At 45.6% G+C, this 23,323-nt stretch overlaps 1 protein-coding gene across 3 annotated transcripts in view; it reads right to left on the bottom strand.

Moving 5' to 3' along the window:
* Window positions 1–16,228, bottom strand: part of EXT2 (exostosin glycosyltransferase 2) — a 146,768-nt gene extending 130,540 nt beyond the window's left edge. The window contains exons 1-3 of one of the 3 annotated variants that reach the window (XM_058688720.1): window positions 16,049–16,228; window positions 5,054–5,619; window positions 3,784–3,873 (exon numbers count right to left, since the gene is read on the bottom strand). In XM_058688720.1, coding sequence (XP_058544703.1) covers window positions 3,784–3,873; window positions 5,054–5,589 — 626 coding nt within the window. In that variant the 5' untranslated portion in view covers window positions 5,590–5,619; window positions 16,049–16,228. Of the gene's footprint in view, window positions 1–3,783; window positions 3,874–5,053; window positions 5,620–7,093; window positions 7,225–16,048 lie in introns of those variants that run through there. The other 2 variants (XM_058688719.1, XM_058688718.1) reach the window with 2 other exon arrangements.
* Window positions 16,229–23,323: the final 7,095 nt, after the last annotated feature.

The raw sequence follows: 23,323 nt of genomic DNA, 5'->3' as shown, positions 1-23,323 counted from the left end.
GGAGGGAGGGACAGAGAGAGAGAGAGAGAGAGAGAGAGAGAGAGAGAGAGAGAGAGGGAGAGAATCTTAAGCAGGCTCTACACTCAGTGTGGAGCCATACACAGGGCCCAATCCAATGACCTGGGATCCTGAGCGGAAATCAAGAGTCGGATGCTCAAGTGACTGAGCCACTCAGGTGCCTCATCATCTCTTCTTTTATATAGGTTTGAAACTTTCCATAACAAGTTAAATAAAACCCACACAAAGTGGAAATCTGTGAGAGATACGTGCAAAGAAATGATAATAAAAATCCAGGGTAGTAATAATATTACAGAACATATATGAGAAAACAAAGATTAGTAGAGTAAGGCATTGAAGAGGTATAATTTGCTCCCACTTAAAATGGGTGTATACAGAGGTGACTGGGTGGTTCAGTCGGTTAAACCACTGACTCTTGATTTTGGTTCCGGTCATGATCTCATGGCTCGTGAGTTTGAGCCCTCTGTCGGGCTCTGTGCTGACAGCATGGAGCCTGCTTGGGATTCTCTCTCCCTCTCTCTCTGCCCCTCCTCCATTCATGCACGTGCACGTACTCGCTCTCTCTAAATAAACATACATACATCCATAAAGTGGGCATATATACCGGGGCACCTGGGTGGCTCAGCCAGTTGCGCGTCCAACTCTTGATTTCCGCTCAGGTCACGATCTCACAGTTCAGTTGGTGGGTCTGAGCCCCACATCAGGCTCCATGCTGATAGTGTGCAGCCTGCTTGTAATTTTCTCTCTCTCTCTCTCTCTCTCTCTCTCTCTCTCTCTCTCAAAAAATAAAGAAAACTTTAAAAAATGGGTGTCTCACACACACACACGTTTATGTATAAACCCATAGGAAAAAGGCTAGAAAAAATACATAGTACTTAATTATCTTTCGGTAAGGGAGTGAAAATAGAAGAGTGTTTGAAAGCATACTTTTATATTTCACTCTTTATACACTTGCATATTGTTACAATCTTGTACAAAGAAAGTGTACATTATCAGGTATATCATGTGTAGGATCTTTAAAAATTGAAAGAGAAATAAAGACAGATTTAAGTAGCACGAAAGATTATATGCTGAGAAGACATTTCCTTCTGTCCTGTTCCGTGCATTTCCCTGGGTCAAATCATTCTCAAATAATCACACCTATGACCTTGGACTTCAGGAGACCCTAAGAAACAGTCTAATCTAGGCTGCCTGCTTTCTAATTTCCAAATAACCTGATACGCAGCTCCTGCTAAAACCAGTGTATATTCATGGCTCTTGCTTCCTCTGAATCTAGGAGCAAGGACAAATGATAAGAAAAACTAACAAGAAATCTGCTCTTCCTTCCTTCCAGAAGACCACCCAGGTCTCAAAACGCAATTTCCCATGTGCAGAGATAAAGGAAGACTAAACAGTGATTCATTACTTGCTATAGGATTGCCATAATCGCTTACAAAAATACACACGCAGGGAAAAAGATTTAACCTTCCTGATCCTTAACACCTAAGCACTAGCAGGAACTCAAACTTCTTCCTGACCACCTGACACTTTTCCTGCAGAGACATGAAACCCCATTTCACATATGCACTTGATAAAAATAAAATCCTTCTCCCATGCAAATACATATACCAAAATTTCAGCAAAAAGTGAAACGTCCCATATAGAAATAAGGCCTTCTCTCTCTATCAAAAATAAACAATTAAAAAAAAGGGGGGGGGGGCCTGGATGGCTCAGTCGGTTAAGCATCCAACTTTGGCTCAGGTCATGATCTCGCAGTTCGTGGGTTCAAGTCCTGCATCAGGTTCTGTGCTGACAGCTCAGAGCCTGGAGCCTGCTTCAGATTCTGTGTCTCCCTTTCTCTCTGCCTCTGCTCGTTCTCTCTCTCTCTCTCTCTCTCTCTCTCTCTCTCTAAAATAAATAAACATTAAAAATTTAAAAGAAAGAAACAAAGAAGGCCTTCTCAAAATAAACCCAAAACAGCAGGTAGAGACACTGCATTCCTAACAGCTTTTTCTCCCCTTCTCTGTTCCCTAAAGTATTTCTCTTTCCCCGAGCAACCAAATCCATAAAACAGTAGCCCACTCAGGTCTGGCTGGGGCTGAGGGCCAAACCAGGGCTCACCTTGTGTTCGGCTGGTTTCTACCGAATGTGTGTGGCCTGACTGCCCTCTATCGACCAAAATGGTTCCTACACCAAAGGTGAAGAGTGGTCCTGAAGTGTAGGTCTCTTGTAGAATTAACAGTATTTCCAGACAAAAACACAACACTGACCCTATATAATCACATAAAGCGAAAAGAGCTTGGGTTTCATTTTCCAGGGAAAAGTAGTGTTAAGTGCAGATTTTCACAAATGACAACAGTGTCAGCCTCCGGGAAGCTGAGAGCATGGCTGGCCTCGGGTCATTCTCTAACCTTTGCCAGTAAGAATCACTTTAAGAATTAAATATCAACCATAATAAAATTACTTTTAAGTGAGTTTTACATAAGTTTACAACAATCCTATACCTTGAGCACTGCCTGGGAGCCCTACCCTGGGCCTAACATTTCTGCTCTCCTCAAAGCCTTGAATCAAGTACCAGGAGAGGAAGGCCAAGTGGACCTCATTCCCAAGCCTTCCAGGAAGCCTCCAGGCCAAGGGGTTCAGCCGCTGTATGAAAGGGCTGACGAGTACAGTACGTGAACTAAGAATCATAATCATGCAATCTCGGCCACCCCGTAACATAAGTGCTGTCGGGAAGGCTTCATCAGGAAGAAAGGAAGGCAAGAAATGGGTGGGGGCGAGGAGGGGAGGGAGGAAGGAAGAGTCCCACTGACTTAGGCAATAGTAAATGACAACCAGACTGCCCCCACCCTGTCCTCCGACGTGACGGGCTGTGGGTTTCACTTTCACACCTCCGCACCCCCTTCCCACAGTGAGCTGTGGCTCCACTTTTGGCAAACGCTCCCAAATTCAGACAGAGCGCACACAAGCCAATCATGAGCCCGGCCTTGGGGGTGGGGGTGCGGCACTAAGGACAGCATAAGTCAGACCGAGAAAAAAAGACAGTTTTTTAAAATGCGATGCTACAGGGGCGCCTGGGTGGTGCAGTCAGTTAAGCCTCCGACTCTTGATCTCAACTCAGGTCATGAGCTCACAGTTCGTGGGTTCGGGCCCCACATCAGGCTCTGTGCTGATGGCATGGAGCCTGCGTGGGACTCTGTTTCTCCTTCTCTCTGCCCCTCCCCCATTTGTGTGCACATTCTCTCTCAAAATAAATAAATACACAAAAAATTTTTATAAATAAATAAATACACTAACTAAAATGCAATGCTACAATGGAAGTTCTGGTCGGTTCAACACAACAGATTTAAGTAGGTCAGGTTTCACTACTTCCAGGTCCTGAGGAGGTAAATGCCAAGGGCGTTTTTTTTTAATTTAACAAACAATTCTGATGACACAGTCTGTCATCAGGCTTAGAAAATGACTTCACACGGGGCGCCTGGGTGGCTCAGTCGGTTGAGCGCCGACTTCGGCTCAGGTCACGATCTCGCGGTCCGTGAGTTCGAGCCCCGCATCGGGCCCCTGTGCTGACAGCTCAGAGCCCGGAGCCTGTTTCAATTCTGTGTCTCCCTCTCTCTGACCCTCCCCCATTCATGCTCTGTCTCTCTCTGTCTCAAAAATAAATAAACGTTAAAAAAAAAAAATTAAAAAAAAAAAAAAAAGAAAATGACTTCACAGGAAGGAAAGGGTCTTGTATTTCCTTGATCCTCAGAAACCCCTCACAGGGACAACTCCAAATACAGTTACCTGTCTCTGGGGACATCCAGCGCTGTGTTATAATCGGGGGGACCTCCAGGCAACATGTTGAATAGCAGGTGGTTTGTACCTCGATCCCACCTATTAAAAAAAAAATTATACATGTAGGGGAATTCACATGTCAACTCCCAAGAAACAAATACAAGGGTCAGTTACTGAATGACAAGCAGCAAATATCCCCAACCCAAAATAGGCCCACTTCTCGGGTGTGCAAAGTGAATTCCTAGAAATCCCAAGAGGACATCCCAGGCCACCCTGGTTCCTCAAAAGAAAAACATGGGTGGATGTTTACTTCAAGTCTGTCCACTACAGAAGTGCCCATGATTAGGACAACCTGAAAACTATCTGAATGTGCACCATCTGGTTAAAGAAACAAAAAAATATATAAAATATATAAGGCTGGCTTAAATACAGAATGGAACGTGTAAAATGGAATGCTATACAACTCTTAAAATTATATAGTAAAAGAATATGAAATTATTTGGAAACAGATTCATAACATATCAGGGGAGAAAGACAGCGTAAGAATATATAATGTGTAATCCCTTGACAAAATGTATATGTACACTGAGGTATGCATATATTTCATACAAAAATGAATATTACACGCATATGTATTTATTTTTTATACACAAGTGACTGGAAGGGGTGCCTGGGTGGCTCAGTCGGTTGAGCATCTGACTTCAGCTCAGGTCATGATCTCGTGGTTCGTGAGTCCGAGCCCCGCTTCAGGCTCGCTGCTGTCAGCCTGTCAGCATAGAGCCCGCTTCAGATCCCCTGTCCCCCAATCTCTCTGCCCCTGCCCTACTCGCACTCTCTCAAAAAACAAATAAAACATTTAAAAAAAAAGTGACCGGAAACTAACATCACAGCAGCATCATGGAACAAACCATACGTTCTTCTTTTTGCTTCCTTGTATTTTCAGACTTTTTACAGTGAACATGTATTGTGTAAGTAACAAAGAGGGAACATTTAAGCATAAAAGGAAAGGTGTGGGAAGATAAGCCATCCTTAGATTCTAAACTCTGAGATGCTGAGAGCCCACAGCAATAGCACTGATGGCCAAATGCTTTTCACTGGAACAGAGGCCAGGTGCTTATGGCGTTGGCCTCGTCCCCCAAGTCAGTCACTCACACGCATGCCCTCCCTCAAGCAAAGAGACAGCAGCTGGAGCCAGATCAAGAGAAGAACCACTCCCTCTCCCTGGCCTTCCCTTTAGTTCCCCAAGGACTGCGCTCCCGTCTGCGAAAGTACTAGCTACCTAGAGAGCTGGGCCAAGGCTTGTGCTGTCTCCTTAATGCGGAGCGTGTTCTGGTTAAGTACGTCGATGGACGGGACGAACAGGCAGGCGCGGCTGATGTCATCGGTGTAGTAGTCACTGTCAGAGATGGCCGTGAGCAGTTCGTTATACTCCCGGGAGATGGTGTTGCTGACTGGGACACCAAAGTCATCCACGTACTTCTTCAGAGAGTAGATGTACACCTTGATTTTGTTCTTTGGGTTGAAGCCACAGCGGTAGACGTCAAAGCACGTGTGCATCCTGCAGCTGAGATCGCCCCGCTCGGGGATGGGGCTGTCGGCGGGCAGCCTGACCACCGGCACGTCCCGGACGCTGCGCTTCTCCACGCTCCAGTCGCTGGAGGACTCGATGGAATGCGGCCAAAACTGGAACATGCCAGTGGCAATGAGGCCCAGGAGGACAATGGAGAAGAGGGTGATGTAGTAGATTCGGTGCTTGCTCTTCATTCTTGGGATGAGGGCAGGACCCCGGATATTGTACTTGACCGACGCACACATAATGACACAGGCAGCCTCTTCCTCACGCTCCTAGTTCCAGGGGGAGAAACGAGAAAAACGAAGTCTTTAGGGTGGCAAATGACTTAGTATACCTATTTCTTTCCCTTAAGTGATTTGATGAAATGACGAAAAGGGATTTTTGACCCTTCTTATAAACATAGACAAATATATATTTGTGCATTAAATGCTACATGACACATTTAATACTACACATACTAAACATAAATATTGATAAATATAAAAAGAGAACTATAGCCTATAATTATACATACAAGGAAAGCATTAAGTGGTAACTGTGTGGGGCCTAGGAAGAAGGGCTATGACCAAGGAAGAAAAATCAAAAGCAGAATAGCTAGATAGTTGTTTTGCTTTGTTTTCTCTAACACTTGCCCAATAGAAACTGATGCTTCATCTAGACAAGCTGAGTCTTGGTTATTCTAAAATCTGCTTTCATTCACTTACCCAAGCAGCCCCGGGTGAGCAGGCACCCACCACGCACTGTGCAGGAAACGAGGAGGAAAGCAAAGGCCCCGCCTCATGGGAACGGATATTCCACTGGGGGAGGTAAGACAAAACTCTAACAAAATGCCAAATGTAAAAATATCACTAGGAAAGTATCAATGAAGTGCCAAGGGTTGTTAGAGAAGAAAAGATTAATCTTTAAGTAAAACACACATTGGTGCTGGTGCTTCATTTTTTTTTTTTTTAATTTTTTTTTTTTTCAATGTTTTTTATTTATTTTTGGGACAGAGAGAGACAGAGCATGAACGGGGGAGGGGCAGAGAGAGGGAGACACAGAATCGGAAACAGGCTCCAGGCTCCGAGCCATCAGCCCAGAGCCTGACGCGGGGCTCGAACTCACGGACCGCGAGATCGTGACCTGGCTGAAGTCGGACGCTTAACCGACTGCGCCACCCAGGCGCCCCGGTGCTGGTGCTTCATAATGAAGGTGACAGATGACACGCTTAGAAGGAAGGAATGAAGAAGAGCACAGGGAGATCAGGAGGAGGGAAAGAAGGCCCAATGTGGTGGATCGATTTCCAAAGATTGGTGCCAGCAATCTACATCTTTGAGGGTGCGTGCTACTTTTCCCATCAAAAGGCAGAATGTGAATCTGGGCTAGCCTCGTGACCTGCTCTGACCAAGAGAATGTGGCAGAAGTGACATTCGAGGGCTTCTGAGCTCAGGCCTTAAGAGACTCGGCAGCGGCTGCTCTTGTCCTCTGGGACTCCGGCTGCCACACCGCAAGGAAGCTGGGCTCCCAGCTGAAGGCAACTGCAGGGAGACCCCAGTGGAAACTCTGTGGAAGAGGTAAGAACCAACCCCAGGATCTGGAGCAAATCCATGGTTGTTACTGTCATTTAAGCCACAACACTTGGGGTTGGTTTGTCATACAGCAATACATAAATGAAACAGCCAATAACCATCGCTGACTGATAGAAAATTCTTAGTCCTCAACTGAAAAGACAGACTTTCCTTGTAGATCACAACTTAGGATCCTTACCAGACAAACCTGCCCCATCCGATGCCTAGATACTGTAGGGAGGGCAGAGCCACGTGGGTGGCGCCACGCCTCACAGACCCATGAGGTTACTGCAGTAAGCTACTGTGGCATGCCAAGTGTCAAAGTCCCAGCCTATGAAATGGCCTCATTCCACTCACTGGTCTTGCAGAAAAGCTATTAATAAAAAGGGAAAATAACTGAGGAGTCCACAGACCATCGCAAAGGTTAACAGCCGTTTTTACTTTGGCTAAATGGAGCTCTCCCCAACTGCTGCCCAAACCACAAAACTGCCCCCTGCCCAGCTAGCTGAATACCACCAAGCTCTGAAGGCTGTAACCCTTATCAGCTTTTTGGGCAAAACGTAAATAGTCATGAACGATTTCAACTCCCATCTCTTGAGACCATGAGTTAGAACCTAGAAAATTTGCTGGTCACAGACTGATGCACGAAAGCGCACACATTTTAAGCTCAAAAATTAGCATCGTTGGGGAATATACATCAGTCATTCAATATATACTCATTGGGTCCAGGAACATGGGAGTGATTTCACTTTTTCTGCCATTCTAACAACCAGTTTGCCCCCCCTCCCCCCCCCCCCACCCCCTTCATAGCTTTCTTGCCACACTCTTGGGTCTCTGCACGACTTAGAAGACAGGAAGTTTCAGGACAAATGTGTGCCAGGAGCCAGCTGCACGCTCCACGTCCTTCACTGCCGCAAGTTAGAACGTCCCACAGGCTCTCCGGGTGTATTTACAGCCTGAATCAGTGGTTGTCGAACACCCAACGGGTGAGAATCACAGAGACGGCTTGTTACAAAACAGTCCTTGGCCCCAATGCGGGAGCTTTGTATTAGCAGGTCTAAAATAGGGTCATAGAATCTGTCAGTTTAGCAGGCTCCTCAGTGTTTATTTTGTGCAAACAGGTTTGAAATCTTTACTGAAATTAAACAAACCAATTTAAAACAGTGGCTTTCAAGCTTTTTTTTTTCTTAACTAAAACCTGCCATAAGAAATGCATTTTACATTTTACATTTTATACTGACCCAGTACAGACACAGGGGTGTGTGTGTGTGTGTGTGTGTGTGTGTATGTGTTTGTATTTGAAATAAAAGCTTGACAAAACACTTAATCTTAGTATACAGCACTAGCCATAGAATATGTAATGAATACTAAATTTTTTCCATTGTTATTCTACTGCTTTTGTTAAAATTCTGGCCTTACCTACTAGATCAGTTCAATCAGCCAATAATTTAGACACCCATAGTTTAGAAAAAAACTGATTTCATATGTAACAAAAGTGGGATTAATGGAACAAAAATAGAATCCACACATGAGCTTACAAATGTTCACAAGTTATAGACTATGAGAAAGGCACTATCACAACAAAATAAACCTAAGTAGAAGGAAATAATAAAAACACAGTAATTAACTAATTAAACAAAACAGAAATGATCAACAAAGCTAAAGTTTGCTTTTTTAAAAAAATGAATAAAATTGACATTTGATATACTTCTGGTAGGATTAATCAAGATAAAGAGAAAAAAAGCACAAATAAATATCTAGAATGAAAAGGGGAACATAACTCTAAATGCTGCCTGTATTTAAAAGATAAGATGATATCAATAAACTTATGCCAAGGTATTTGAAAACTTAGATGAACTAGAAAAATTCTTTAAAAATATAATTTCTTGGGGCACCTGAATGGCTCAGTCGGTTGGGCGTCCGACTTCGGCTCAGGTCATGATCTCATGGTTTGTGAGTTCAAGCCCCACATCGGGCTGTGTGCTGACAGCTCAGAGCCTGGAGCCTGCTTAAGATTCTGTGTCTCCCTCTCTCTCTGGCACTTAGCCACTTGCACTCTGTCTCTTGCGTTGTCTCAAAAATAAACAAACATTTTTAAAAATTTTTTAATATAATTTCCCCGGGGGCATCTGGGTGGCTCAAGTCGGTTGAGTGTCTGACTTCGGCTCTAGCCATGATCTCGCAGTTCATGAGTTTCAGCACAGAGACTGCTTCTGATCCTCTGTCCCCTTCTCTCTCTGCATCTCCCCCCGTTTGTGCTCTTTCAAAAATAAATAAAACCTTAAAAAAAATCACACACACACATGTATGTGTATATATGTATGTATGTGTATATATATATATATATATATATATATATATATATATTCAATATATATTGAATTTATATATAAAATTTAATTTCCCAGGGCACCTGGGTGGCTCAGTTGGTTGGGGCATCTGACTCTTGATTTTGGCTCAGGTCATGATCTCATGGTTTGTGGGTTTGAGCACCACACTGGGCTCTGCACTGACAGTGTGGAACCTGCTTGGGATTCTCTCTCCCCCTCTCTCTCTGTCCCTCCCCTGCTGATTCTCTCTCTCTCTCTCTCAAAATAAACATTTAAAAAAAAAAAATATATATATATATATAAATAAATAAATAAAATAAAAAATAAATAAAATATATAAATATATAATTTTTCAAGGAGAAACAGCAAACCTAAATATTTGTATAACATTAAAGAAATCAAATCAAAGGTTTAAAAATCTTCCTAGAAAGCAAATCCTAGGCCCAGAAGATTTCCCAAGTTTTACTACACATTCAAGAAATAATTCCAATTTTACACAAATAAGTTCCAAGTTCAGAAAAAAGGTGAAACATTCCCCAGCTTATATTAGGAGACTAGTATAACCTTAATACCAAAATCTCACACAGGTGGATTTCAAAGTATGTCTGAGGGCTCCCCACAATCCTTTCAAAGGCTCTGAAGTGTTTTTATAATAATACTGGTAAGATTTTTTCACTTTCATTTTTGAGGCCATGTGATCCATGGTATTGCAAAGACTGCAGAAATAGATATGAGAATCCAGCTGTCTTCTGATAAGTTTTTCCTAATATAATGAAAGATACCAACTCACAGATTCAAGATCTCAAGTCCAAGCAGAATATATACAAAGAAAACCCTACCTACCTATGTCAGAGTAAAACTACTGAAAAGAAAGCCAAAGAAAAATGTTAAAAGCGGCCAGAGGGGAGAAAAATCTATCCAAGGTAGATTAAAAAGCTACACATTACAGGCAAAACTATAAAATATTTAGAACAGAGATCTCTACGGCTTCTGAGCAGAGAATGATTTCTAAAACAAAATACAAAAAAGTGCAAACCATAAAAAGATAAAATGATAAATTCTGTGTCACAATTAAGAATTTTTGTTCATCGGGTTGCCTGGGTGGCTCAGTTGGTTAAGCGACCAAGTCTTAAGTCTTGGTTGTGGTTCGTGGGTACGAGCCCCATGTCAGGATCTGCACTAAAAGTGTGGAGCCTGCTTGGGATTCTCTCTCTCTCTTTCCCTCTCTCTCTCTGCCCTTCCCCTGCTCACTCTCTCTGTCTCCTCTCTCTCAATAAATAAATAGTTTTTTGTAAAAAAAAAAGGACACCATAAGTTAAGACAATCAATAAACTAGTAGATACCTGCAATACATATAACCAATAAAGACTAGCAATGAGAATAAAGAATGCCTACAAAACAATAAAAACAAAACAAACAAAAAATAGAAAACCGGACAAAAGACAAACAGGAATTTCACAGAAGAGGAAACAAAACCAGCACATCAACTTTTGAGAAACACGTTTAGTCTCATTAATCGGGGGAAGTACAACCACAATGAGACACCATCTACCCACGAGCGCAAGAAGTATAAGAATCAAACACACCACCCAGTGCTGGCAGGGACCTGGCACATCCTGGCAGGAATGTGAACAGGCTCCAGAGTCCCAGGTGGTCAGCATAAGGGCTGGAGAGAAGAGGAGCTAATGCTCCTACGTTAGAGTCCTAAGCATCACATTTTGCTTCTACTCGTCAGTTTGGTCCCTCTGCCCCCCGCCCCCCCAAAAAAAGAACCAGAGACAAGGATGGGGGTGCAGGTCGTTTACTTACTTGGAAGGTGACCTCAGAAAGCCAGAGCAGCTATCAAGAAGAGAGAGACAGGGAACCAGGGAAAGCCAATAAGAGGTGCGTGATTTAAGCCGGTCACTGTGGTGGGCAACAGGGACTCTGGGAGGGCTGGGAAGCCTTTAAGAATCATGTGGACTACACCTTCTGTCCCTCAGAAGGATGAGAGCCCAAGGCATTTATCTCCCAACTGCACACTACTGCTTGAGGGTTGCCTGGCATTGTTATCAGCTCATACTCTGTACTCAACAACCCCCAAAATATCTGGATACTATCCTTTCTTTGGTGTACGTCAGTCTGATACAGAGCTGCAGTTTCTTGAGGAAGGACTGGGTGAACCTCTGTCTGTATTTGCAGGGATGCTGCAAAGTCCTCTTCAGAGAGATCCAGCCTCCCTCTCAATACATAGGACATGGGTCTGAGCTCATGTCGGAAAACAGGATTTTTCCATTACAACAGCTGACACCAGGCTTCCATTTGCCCACTCTTGGGTTGTTGTTTTTTTCGGGGTTTTTTTTCTGGTAAAACAAGTCAAGCGATGACCTAGTTGGCTGCCCATCTATACTGCCCTCAAGAATACCATACTCTAGGGGCGCCTGGGTGGCTCAGTCAGTTGAGCATCTGACTTCGGCTCAGGTCACAATCTCGTGGTTCATGAGTGGGCTCTGTGCTGACAGCTCAGAGCCTGGAGCCTACTTCACCTTCTGTGTCTCCCTGTCTGTCTGTCCCTCCCCACCTCGTACCCTGTCTCTCTCTCAAAAATAAATGAAACGTTAAAAAAAAATTAAAAAAAAAAAAAAAAAAAGACCATACTCTTTTAGCATCACAGAAGACACATAGGTTACGATTTGGGCCTTATATCCCACTAGGAGTATTGGTCTACCATGTCACGGATGGTTAGTGCCACCACCTCTGCTACTTCAGAATCCTATCATGCTCACAGATCCTCAGGAACCCAATTCCATGTCACACCTGCTGGAGTCAATTCTGGCCCGCAGGGGACAACCGACACCAAGCTTCTCAAAGATGCTGGCCTCCTCTGGGTGTCCACGTTACCGCAGAGAAGGGAGTGAGCCCTCCTGGGAACACCAGCCTCAAGCAATAAATCAAGTGCAAATCTCCACTTCCCTGTGCCCCTCATAACTTCCTCAACACCTGCCAAGACAGCTCTGGCGTCTCCACCTCCTTTACCATAGGCCAGGCCCTACCGGCACCACCGACATTTTGAGCCAGGTCATCCTTTCCTGCGGGGGAGGCAGAAACAACCCCCAGTTGTGACAACCCGCCACATATCCGGATTGCCAAACATCCCCCGGGGAGGCCAAGTCACCCCTAGCTGAGAACCAGTGGTACCGAGCACTGTCACGTTCAAGTTTGGCTCCAGTTGCTCTTGCAAGATCATTAAATCCTGAATCCTGAGGGAACACTCCCAAAGCAACACAGCGTGTCCCAAGCGGCTTTACAGGCCACCGCTAGCCCGCTCTTCACCTAGCGACCTCCAGACTCACTCCCACGCGTGCGCCCCCAGCTCCTGCTCCTGCCTGTGAGCCAGGTCCCGTAGCTCATTCAGTACAAAAGCTATTTCTCCAGTAGCAGGGACTGTCCTTGCCCACTTGGGCAATGCTGAGATCTGGTGAAGGGGGAGGCAGATCTTGAGGAGGATATATACCATCCTGCAAGGCAATGGCCTTAAGCGAGGTCTTTGCAGAGTGTCCGAAAAGCAGTGGATCCTTCCGCTGGCCCGGGGGATCGATCCAAGGAAACCTGGGGCTTCAAAGTTCTCAGCGCTTCTACCAAATATCTCCACCCTGGTCTTACCCGGTCTCGCTTTAGCAGAGGCCGCCTGCCAAGGCTGTGCATTCGGCCTCCCCTGCAGTTCTGCCGTGATGATGATGAAGCTCCGGGGCTGATTTTCAACAGCCTGCCCTCCAGCTGCAGGAGATGCCGCCACAGAGCCTTCTGTCGCTCACGGTGTATCCTGAGTTGGTATCTGGCTGACGTGAGCCAGACCTTACCTCAAGGCTCCCGGGAAGAAGGCAAGAGACAGCCAACTCCGCTGGCCTTGTCATTACCGTTGTCCACATACTGCTCAAGTGTTAGAGCCACCGTAGTAGCCACTGCTTCCTCTTCTACCTGAATCGCATCCCTCCCACCGCCGGCAAGTCATGTAACTGTGATGCCAGAGAGTACCAATGGTTACCAACACCAGCAGAGGGGTCCTCGTTGCCATCTGAGGGTGAAGGATTCCAGTTTCACAATACTATTCTCACCAGGGCTGGCTTTCTAGAGCCACTTCTCGTACCATCTGTCTTCAGTTTATGTTCTGCCAAACTAAGAAAAAAAAAAAAACTTGAAAGCAGGTAGCTGGCAGATAGGGGAGTCCACAGAGCCAGAGTGAGGGACAAAGGAGAGGAGTCGGGGAAGGACAGAAAGCCATCGGGGTTACCGCACTGAGCTGGGAAATGGGCTTCTGTCCTCTGCAGAAGGATCCATCTGCGGGACTATATGGAACACACCTCCGAACTGTCTCTTTAAAGGATCAGAAGCTATGGCATTTATCCACTGAAGCCCATCCCCCAGTGGCTGAGGGCTATTCCAAGATATAAACTCACATTTCCAAGGTATGCCCTGCACAGGCTAAGCGAGCTCCCACAAGTTTTTGCCAAACAGGTAAGAGATATGGTGAGTGCTTGAGGTAGAATAAAAACTATTTTAAAATGAGGGGGAAAGTCTTAAATGAAAAAGGAAAGGAAAGGATGAGAGATAGAGCGAAAAAGTCCCTTACTCAGTGGTGTTTCAGAAACAGAGAACCTTCTTGGTGAGCATCCACGCACCTTTTACTGACCTCATCACAGTATCTGCCACGTTATATAAAATATTTGCAAGTCTGGGGCAACTGGGTGGCTCAGTCGGTTAAGCATCCAACGTCGGCTCAGGTCACGATCTCACACTCCGTGAGTTCGAGCCCCGCATCGGGCTCTGTACTGACAGCTCAGAGCCTGGAGCCTGCTTCGGATTCTGTGCCCCCCTCTCTCTCTGCCCCTCCCCTTGCTCATGCTCTCTCTCTCAAAAATAAATAAACATTTAAAAAAATAAAAATAAATAAATATTTGCTAGTCTCTTCTACTGGTTGTCATGTTCTTGTAGTCAGTTTCCACACACTGAAGCTCAGAAAGATGTATTCCCCAAAACCATCATCCAAGAGAACAAGTAATCATCTTTCCATCCAAAGAGGACACTCACTACCACCACCATGTCCAAAGCTCCTGATGCTGAGCTTCTCTGAAGACAACAGACTGAAAGGAGGCTTCTGCTAAGTAATGTTCCATGTAATACCAGGACCCAGATGAAACAAGAATTTCATAACTAAGCCCTACAAACTTCATCTTCCTTAAAACATATCAAACCTGTCCCTGCAAAACACTGGAATCATCTGGCTAGCTGTCAAGCACTGAGTCACTGGAAAAATCTGTTAACTCCACTCTAATGTCAGGATGAGCTGCATTTTCTGTTCCTGGAATTATTTATTCCTAAAATTTGCCTGAAAAACCCTTTCCTTGGTGCTCGGGCTATATCCAATCCACTTAGTCCAATGCTTTGAGTCACAATCTCTGGTCTTAACCTTTTTAGAAAAGGCCTCACAACTGAACTCCCAGGGCCACTGCTACACTGGAACTCAACCCAACAGTGCCTGAAAACAAAGGAACCAAATATTAGCAAAGGTAGCAAAATCTGCAATTCACTGCCTTACCTGATAGGGTCCTTTATAATTAAAGCTATATTATGGCTAGCCATCCCGAAAAATGGTGAAATTTTCAAGGGGGAATAAAAAGTGCTTCTTTGTGGGAATTATAATACAGTGCATATACTAACTAATGACTAAACCTTATTGAGGACTTACTACATGCTACAATCTGTTTTAAGCATTTTGTATTAATTTAATCTTTCTAACAGTGCCACCTGACAAGCTATTATTATCCTCATTTTACAGACAGGGAAAGTGCAACGGGAAGCATAAGTAACTTGCACAATGTCACAAAACTAGAAAATGCCAAGGCTAGGATTTGGAGGATGGGAGTCTGGCTCTCGAGCCTGAGCTCTCAAACCCCATGCCTCCCCTAATTACCTTTAACACCCTAGATTAGATCTACCTTTTTCACTCAATTAGCAAAGCCAGCATAACTTGACGGACCCAAACCTATCCATACCCAGCATATGCAGCCAAAAGGCTTAAGTCAGCGGAAGTGAGAAATGCTGGAAACTGACTCATATACTACCGCGAATAGCCTGTGAGCCCTGAAATTTACAAACCAAGTCCAATGTAAGTCCTTAGAGCACTCAACTGACTTCCAAGAACTAAAATTGGCATGTTTCTATTTCAAGGAATCTTCAGACAAGGAGCAAGTCAAGGACGCTTCCAGATTAGCAACTCCCAGTAAATTACACCAAGCAATCATGTGAATCTCGAAACTGTACACATAGATCTGGTTCCCACCGCCAGTAGTAAACCTCCAAACGCCTCTGAGCTTCGAGCCGATGCCCAAACTCAGGGCATCTTTGGCCACCTTCCCCACCAGTCTTTCCGCGCACCGGAACCTGCCGGGATGCCACAGGCCACGGGAGAGCCCAGCGCTCCAGAAGGCGCCGCGTAGGGAAGCAGATCTCCGCAGCTTGCGGAGGGACGGAGGTGGCAGCGGGATGGCAGAGGTCACCGCGCAGGATGGGCCCTCTCTTTTCGGGGTCCGGAAAGAGAGGAAAGGGGCCGGCGGGGCAGGCGTGGGCAAGGGAGACAGGTGGGCACCCAAGCACGGGGCGGGCCAGGGGAGCGACGAGAAGGCGGTGCGGAAATCAAAGCGCTCCCACAGCTGGAGAAGTAGCGAGCGGCCCCGGCGGGGGTGGGGTCGCCTCTCACCGCCCTCAGGCCTCCGCGCGGCCCGCGGTTCCCGGCGGCCCGGCCCGACGTTGCCGCTGCCACCGAGGCCCTTCCGAGCCGCGCTTACCTCGGCCACGGTTGCTTCCCGCTCGGCCCCGCGCTCGGTCACCGGCGCATGCCGCGGGGCGCGGGCCACGGCCGCCCAGGAAGAATCGCGCCGAGTCGCCGGCCGCCACCGCCGGCGCCGGGTCTGCGCAAGCGAGCGGGGAGCGAGGCGCCAGCGACCGGGCTTGGTGACGCCTGACACAGAGCTCACTGCGCATGCGGGAGCGGCCGGGCCCGCGCCCCCTGCTGGACAGGAGGAGTCAGGGCACCGCTTAGGATGTCTCCCTGGCAGGCACGCGCAGCTCAGGCTCCATCCTGAAACTCTCACGCAAAGACCCGCAGGCTCATAGTCAAAGTAACTGCAGACCCAAGTAGCTACGCATCGTGCTTCACTTACAAAACTGGCACAGATGTAAACGTTTTATTACAATCAGCACTGGCGAGCGTGCAGATTCCCGGAGGACAATTTGGCAGTATCCATCAAACGTGAAATGCCCGCAACCTTGCCCCTCCAATCCCTCTGTGTGGATTTTACCCCACAGGTATTCTCAACAACGTTTACCAGAATTACTCATTACAGCATTGTTCCTAAGAATATCTGAAAACCGGAAACCGGCAAAATAAACTATGAAAAAAGTTATGATTAGAATAGAATCATGTGAGAATGAGTATAGATGTCGGTATAGAAATAATCTCGAAGGTGTGTTAATATGAAAGCGTGCTCTAGAACGGTGAGCAAGTATGATCCCTTTTCTGTAAAATATATTTACATGCAAAAACAGGAGAGAGAAACTATACATGTAGATGTTTATATTCAAGCGTATGTATAATATTTTTTTCTTGGAAGGAATCCAAGAAGCGATGAAGACTTTGGGGGGGGGGGAGTAATTATGAAGGTAGAAATGGGGGAAAGAGATTGTTTTGTTTTCTGTATTATTTACATGATCTGGCCTTATACAGGCACAGTAAAACCCGTCATAAGGCATAAGTGGAGTCTAAAAAATTAAATCAAAATGCAGAGTGATGTTATTGAGAAGTTAATGAGATGACCCCATTGAGCTTGTGTAGTTTACAGGTAACTGGCGACAGAAGCCAAATCCATTTTAGGCCCAGCTATCCCTTAGCGCCACCTGGTGGACGTTGTCCCTTACAGCTTCAACATTCATGGGAATGTTTCCGAGTCCAGAGACTGGGGCTTCCCGCAGCAACAGTGATTCCGTGGATATTGTGAGTTAATGTCTGTTTGTCACAGATACAGGGAGACTGGGATGAGAATGTTCTGGAGATGGGAAACCCACATTTTCTTCTCCACATCCGAGAGAGTACTGCTGTGCTATCCAAGTCCACATCTTCCCCAAACCATAGGAAACTTAGCACAGGTACATACACCCCATTTGATAAGTGGAAAGATGGAAAATATTTTTTCTTCTTTGTCTTCCTCTGAATTAAATATATCTATAGTATATATGCTTTTCATTAATCATTATTCGTCCATTAAATGAGGACTTTCTGTGTTAAAGGCCTGTGTTAGGCTCCGCCTCTGAGGAACCTATCTTATTTACTTTTTATAACCCTACACGTGTACAGTGCCTGGAACACAGTAAGTGCTCAGTGAATACGAATAAAGGGTGCCCAAGAACTAGGTGGGCCTCAATAGAATAAGACAAGTATACAAGCAAGATTAGCCAAAACTGAGGGTGAAAAGTGGTGTGGGAGAATATACACCAAGTGTTACAGGGCTCAAAAGAGAAAGCAACCCATCCAGTTGCAAAGATCTGGGAAGCCTTCACCCAAGATGTAATATCTTTGCTGTGAATAGGGCGTTCCAGACAGAGAAAAAGTCATGAGCAAAAACCCAGATGAGAAGGAGGAGGTGTAAAAACGGGAGAAGCCATCAGAAAGACCAAGTGTTTTTTTAATCCAGTGTAACTGGAACGATGTGGCTGCATTTCTAGGGGTAGAAACCATGCCAGTGATTGGAGGTAGGAAAGCACAGAAGTTATGATATTAGAAGCCATGCTAAAGCAGCTGGGGATGATAGCAAAGAGTAGGGAATAAAACTATAAGCCAGACCTGAAGCCTCTGAGAAGGTAGAAAAGTGTTAGTGGTCAGCAGTTAAAAGAGGAGAGGCTATAGAAAGATGTTGCATTACTCACTTTGAAGGTACAGAAAGAAAGAAAAACAGAGACCGCACCGACCCCCACCTACCCAGAGAGTCAGGAAAAGCAAAGGTGGGAGTTAGAAAAGGGGTGGCTTTCAAGGAAAGTGGCATCATCAGGGGAAAGCAAGGCTACCCGCAGGAAGAATTGCCTGTGTGCAGCTGAGTCCCAGATTTACCACTTCCTTTAAATGACAGCAGTTTGCAAGAATGAAGAAAGGTGTCATCTCCAAGGAAAAAGACTCTGTGAAAGAATCGTTCTGTGGTATTTTATGTTGGCTCAGCTTAAACAACACCGGCAGGCAGCCTGGAGAACTAGAAAACACCTATTAAAACCACATCAGATACAACGAACACTCTGTCAGGTGGGTGGCTGGGCTCACGAAAATCGTAAAGAAAATATACAGGAGCCAGAAATGAAGCACAGTGAGAAAAATGAGTGTGAAAGCTACAAAGTTGGGTGTACAAGGTGGGGAGCTGATACCAAGAAGGCCATGTAAAGCTAGGACAGTGAGATGGCAGCCTGGAAAATTGACTCGGCATCAGTAACAACAAACCAAAAAACTGTCTTGTCCAGAGAGCGGAAAAAGAAGAGTCTCTGCCGAGAACGTTTAACACCAGGCTTCACAACGATGTGGGGTTTGAATTTATATTACCAGCATGGTCCAGAAAGCTCCAAGCCTAGAGAATAACATGACGTATCATCAACCCAGATTGGTAGCACCTGAAGAAGGAAATATAAATCCATGCCCAGCCCCTCTCCGACCCCCCGCCCAGAGGGTCATGCCTCCACACAGGCTGCCCAGGATGCTGACAGATAAAACCCAAACAAATGTTAAGTTCACAATCCAGAATGAGCACATGAACAATAAGCCCATCAGAGGAAAGGTGCCTGGGGCACCTGGGTGGCTCAGTTGCTTAAGTGTCCGACTCTTGATTTTGGTATCCAGGGAGAGAGCAGCTGAGAATTTTCCATTATTGGGTGGGGATGACTATCTGTAACGGATGGACAGTGAGACTAACAGCAGACTTCTCAACAAAAACAAACAGAAGTCATAAGATGATGGAAAAAAGGGCCAAGAGAAGCTAGCAGCCCATGTAAATTGTATACCTAGTAAAACCATCTTTGAAGAATACGAGACACAAATAGAAAGAGACAGACACAAATAGAAAGAATTTACCATCAGTGGACCCTTCCTAACGGAATTTCTGAAAGATGTATTTCAGGAAAAGGAATGTTAGAACCAGAAGAAAGTACTGAGATGAAGGACGGATGGCAAACAGTGAAACTGATAAATTCATGGGTAAATCAAAACAAATACTGACTAAAGCAACAATAACAAACAGTAGCTGTATAAAACTATAAAAATAAAAATGACTGATTTGGAGATTAAAAACTAGATGTTTACCCCCGTGTTCACTGCAGCATTATTTACAGTAGCCAAGGTATGGAAACAACCTACTTGTCCATCAATAGATGAGTGCATAAAGAAAAGGGGATATATACACGTACAATGGAATATTATTCAGCCATAATAATGAATGAAATCTTGCCACGTGTGATACCATGGATGGACCTCAAGGGTATCATGCTAAGTAAGTCAGACAGAGAAAGACAAATACTGGGTGATCTCTCTTATTTGCAGAGTCTAAAAACAAAAACAAGGGGCGCCTAGGTAGCTCAGGCCGTTAAGCATCTGACTCTTGATTTTGGCTCAGGTCATGATCTCACAGTTACCGAGTTCAAGCACTGCGTTGGGCTCTGTGCTGATAGTGTGGAGCCTGCTTGGGATTCTCTCTCTCTCCCTCTCTCTCTGACCCTCCCTCGCTCATGCTTATTCTCTCTCTCTCCCTCTCTCTCTGACCCTCCCTCGCTCATGCTTATTCTCTCTCTCAAAATAAATAAATAACCATTTTAAAAACTTTAAAGTATAAGTTCTATTTTGCCTGGTCTTTGCCTAAACTGGGGTTGTCATGAGTCTCCAAAGCACAGTTTCTGGAGGAAGAAGGAACAAACAGACCACCTAGGCATTAACTAAAATACTAGTCAACAGTGTCACAGGAGATGAAAATAAAGGAGTAAGAGTTAAATGTAAAAGGGCGTTTCCATGCTTAGGAGAAGGGTAAAGAAAATACTAAAAGTATGAATGTTGGGGCGCTTGGCTGGCTCAGTGGGTTAAGCATCTGACTCTTGATTTTGGCTCCGGTCACGATCCCAAGGTTCTTATGTTCCAGCCCCACATCAGGCTCTGCACTGACAATGTGGACCCTGCTTAGGATTCTCTCTCTCTCCCCCTCTCTCTGCCCCTCCCCTGTGTGCATGCACTCTCTAAAATAAACTTTTAAAATAAATAAATAATGGAAGTATGAATGTGAATAATTTCAGAGTATCTGGCAAAGTGCTCGCTTGGATAACAAACCCCTACACATTTGAAGCCTGACAAACATCTTTCTTATTTACTTAATTTTTTTAACATGTATTTATTTTTGAGAGACAGAGACAAAGCATGAGCGGTGGAGGCAGAAAGATAGAAGGAGAGAGAATCTGAAGCAGGCTCCAGGCTCTGAGCTATCAACACAGAGCCTGATGTGGGGCTCGAACCCATAAACTGTGAGATCATAACCTGAGCCAAAGTCGGATGCTCAACCGACTAAGCCACCCAGGCACCCCTTATTTATTTTTAATGTTTGTTTGTTTTTGAAAGAGAGAGAGCAAGCAGGGAAGGGGCAGAGAGAGAGAAGGGGCCAGAGGATCTGAAGCAGGCTCCACACTGTCAGTGCAGAGCCCAACATGAGGCACGAATCCACAAACCAGGAGATCACGACCTGAGCTGAAGTCGAACACTCAACCGACTGAGCCACCCAGGCGCCCCACAAATATCTTTTTTAAATAAATGAGCGAATAAATGACTGAAACAAAGCAAAAAGGAGGCACCAGAAAACATACTCTCCTCTCTGTCTCTGGAAGCACTTGGCGAGGGGGTGACGTGTGGAGCTTCTGGGGCCATATTGAGACCGTGAGGAAGGAAGCCCGAATGGGAGACATCAATGTGTTAGGAGAGCAGGGTGGGCAGATGAACAGAACCTGGGCTCCGAGCACCACATTCCCCTGGAATACAGGTGACTGAGGGAAGGCCAGTTGGCCTCCTGGAACAGGAGAGACATGAATGCTGAGGAAGAAAGGGTATCTATCCTTCAAACACCCTGTAGGCATCTGCTACAAGGAGCACGGCGCTTGGAGCTGTCTGGAAGCCATCTTGCCACCACCTAAATGGAGCATGGTTGAAATGAGGCTACATAGAGGATACGGGAGCGGGCACGAAATCTGATGGCATCATTTGAACTCCTGGCTAGAGTCATGCCTGAAACATCTGCCCTTCCCCTTCCTAGTAAATTCAATAAACCCTCTACCCTTCTGTTTAAATATGAGCTGTGTTCACCATTTTTATAAACAAGTCTTAAGTAAGAGAATAACTTAGAAATTCTCATCGATTGAGAAAGGGAAATATATTATTTCCCTATGAAAAACCTTTCGCCCTGTAACTGCCAACAGTAGAGGGTTCTCCCAAAGACTCACAGAAATCCAATCACTTGGTGCCCAAACCTGGGCCTGCATCTCAGGGTTGTGGGGGAAAATGGCTTGAGCTCAGAAAATACATGGTGGATGTTGTTCACCTATCATGTGCCCTCTGTCTTGCCCTTCCCTGAGAGAGAGGCTTGATGCAGGTAACTATTTTGGGAAGTAATCTTAAGGGAATAGTGAAATCGGAATGAGTCCAGCAGAAAAGAGAAAGCCCATCCAGGGGTGTGTTACAGAGCAGGCTACTGTCGTGGGCACCCGGGGCTCACTCCCAGCAGGACTCTTGAAGAAGCCACGCAGAACGTCAGAACTGTCTACTGCAGGGAGGGATATTTATCCACTGGTTCCTGCCCCAGCCCCCATTGCTCAAGGATCATCCCAGAAATGTGAACTCCCTCAGACCTCCCAGCGTACATGTGCCCCAAGTGGCTGTGCCAGAAGGCTGTGCCAGAAAGTGACATTTGGAGCAGCTGAGGTGCCCTTGGGCTAAGCGCACACACGGCTGGCTGGCTGCAGTAAAGAGCAAAGCAGAAAGGTGACTAGGGAGGACATGAGATGGGGGTAGAATATGCCGGACCCACACTTCACAAAGAGATACACGTGGAGCACAGCCCATCAGCACAGCACAGGCCAGCTGGGATTGTAGGCCCCTCTTCTGCCTACTGAAACATTCAGGCCAATTCCCGGTTCGGTCCGCCTCTGCTGGGAAGCCAGCTTAGATTCCCTCTGAAGAAGGAGGAGTCATTCTTCTGAGAATTCTAAACTGGAATGTATCACCTGGATCCTTCCCTGGGGGACCCTAAGCAATGGCAAGCATCACAATGGAGGCTTTTGAAGGGGATGCAAAGGGCTCTCCATGTGGCCATTCTCATTCTGATCCTCTGTAAACCTGAAGGCTTTCCAGTGACTCAGCAAATCCTAGTACCAAAGTTTCCTGGAAGTGGGAATAGACAGGAGCAATACTTAGCCAAAGACACTGAAGAATAATTAAAGGGGGCGACAATGACAACACAAAGCCTGATTCTCAGGCCTGGAGAGAGTCAGAGCATCTTGCTGGAACCTGGTGTGACAGAGTAAAAACAGCACAGGACTTTCAACCAAACCAATCCGACTTTTTGAATCCCGGCTCTGATACTTTTTAGTTACGTGACGTTGGGAACATCATTCCATATCTTTGAGACTCCATTTCCTCATCTCTAAAATGAGGGATAATAACATCAGCTTCCCAGGGTTGTTAAAGTAAGAAATAACGCACAGAAACTGCCAGCACAGTATCTGGCACATGGAACATATTCAAGAAAAGACAGGGAGAAGAAATGAATAAATGAAAGGCAGAAAGACAGAGGACAGCAAATCCTAAACTGAGCACCACGGTTTACAGAAATGAAACACTGATCGCACTGACATTCTCTTAAAACAGAAACAAGGAAAGAGACAGCTTTTCTTATCAGGAGCGTAGACACCAGAGAAGGGTCCTCAGCGCAAAGCTTTAAGATCAGTTCAGAAAGCTCATCTGGGCCCTGGACTAAAGCACCCCTGGAGACGGGGTGAGTGGTCCT

Source organism: Neofelis nebulosa, chromosome 10 (assembly GCF_028018385.1).
Source record: "Neofelis nebulosa isolate mNeoNeb1 chromosome 10, mNeoNeb1.pri, whole genome shotgun sequence".
NCBI classification, from domain to species: domain Eukaryota; kingdom Metazoa; phylum Chordata; class Mammalia; order Carnivora; family Felidae; genus Neofelis; species Neofelis nebulosa.
The sequence above is the reverse complement of the archived record's forward strand: the minus strand, read 5'-3'. Positions and strand labels throughout refer to the sequence as shown.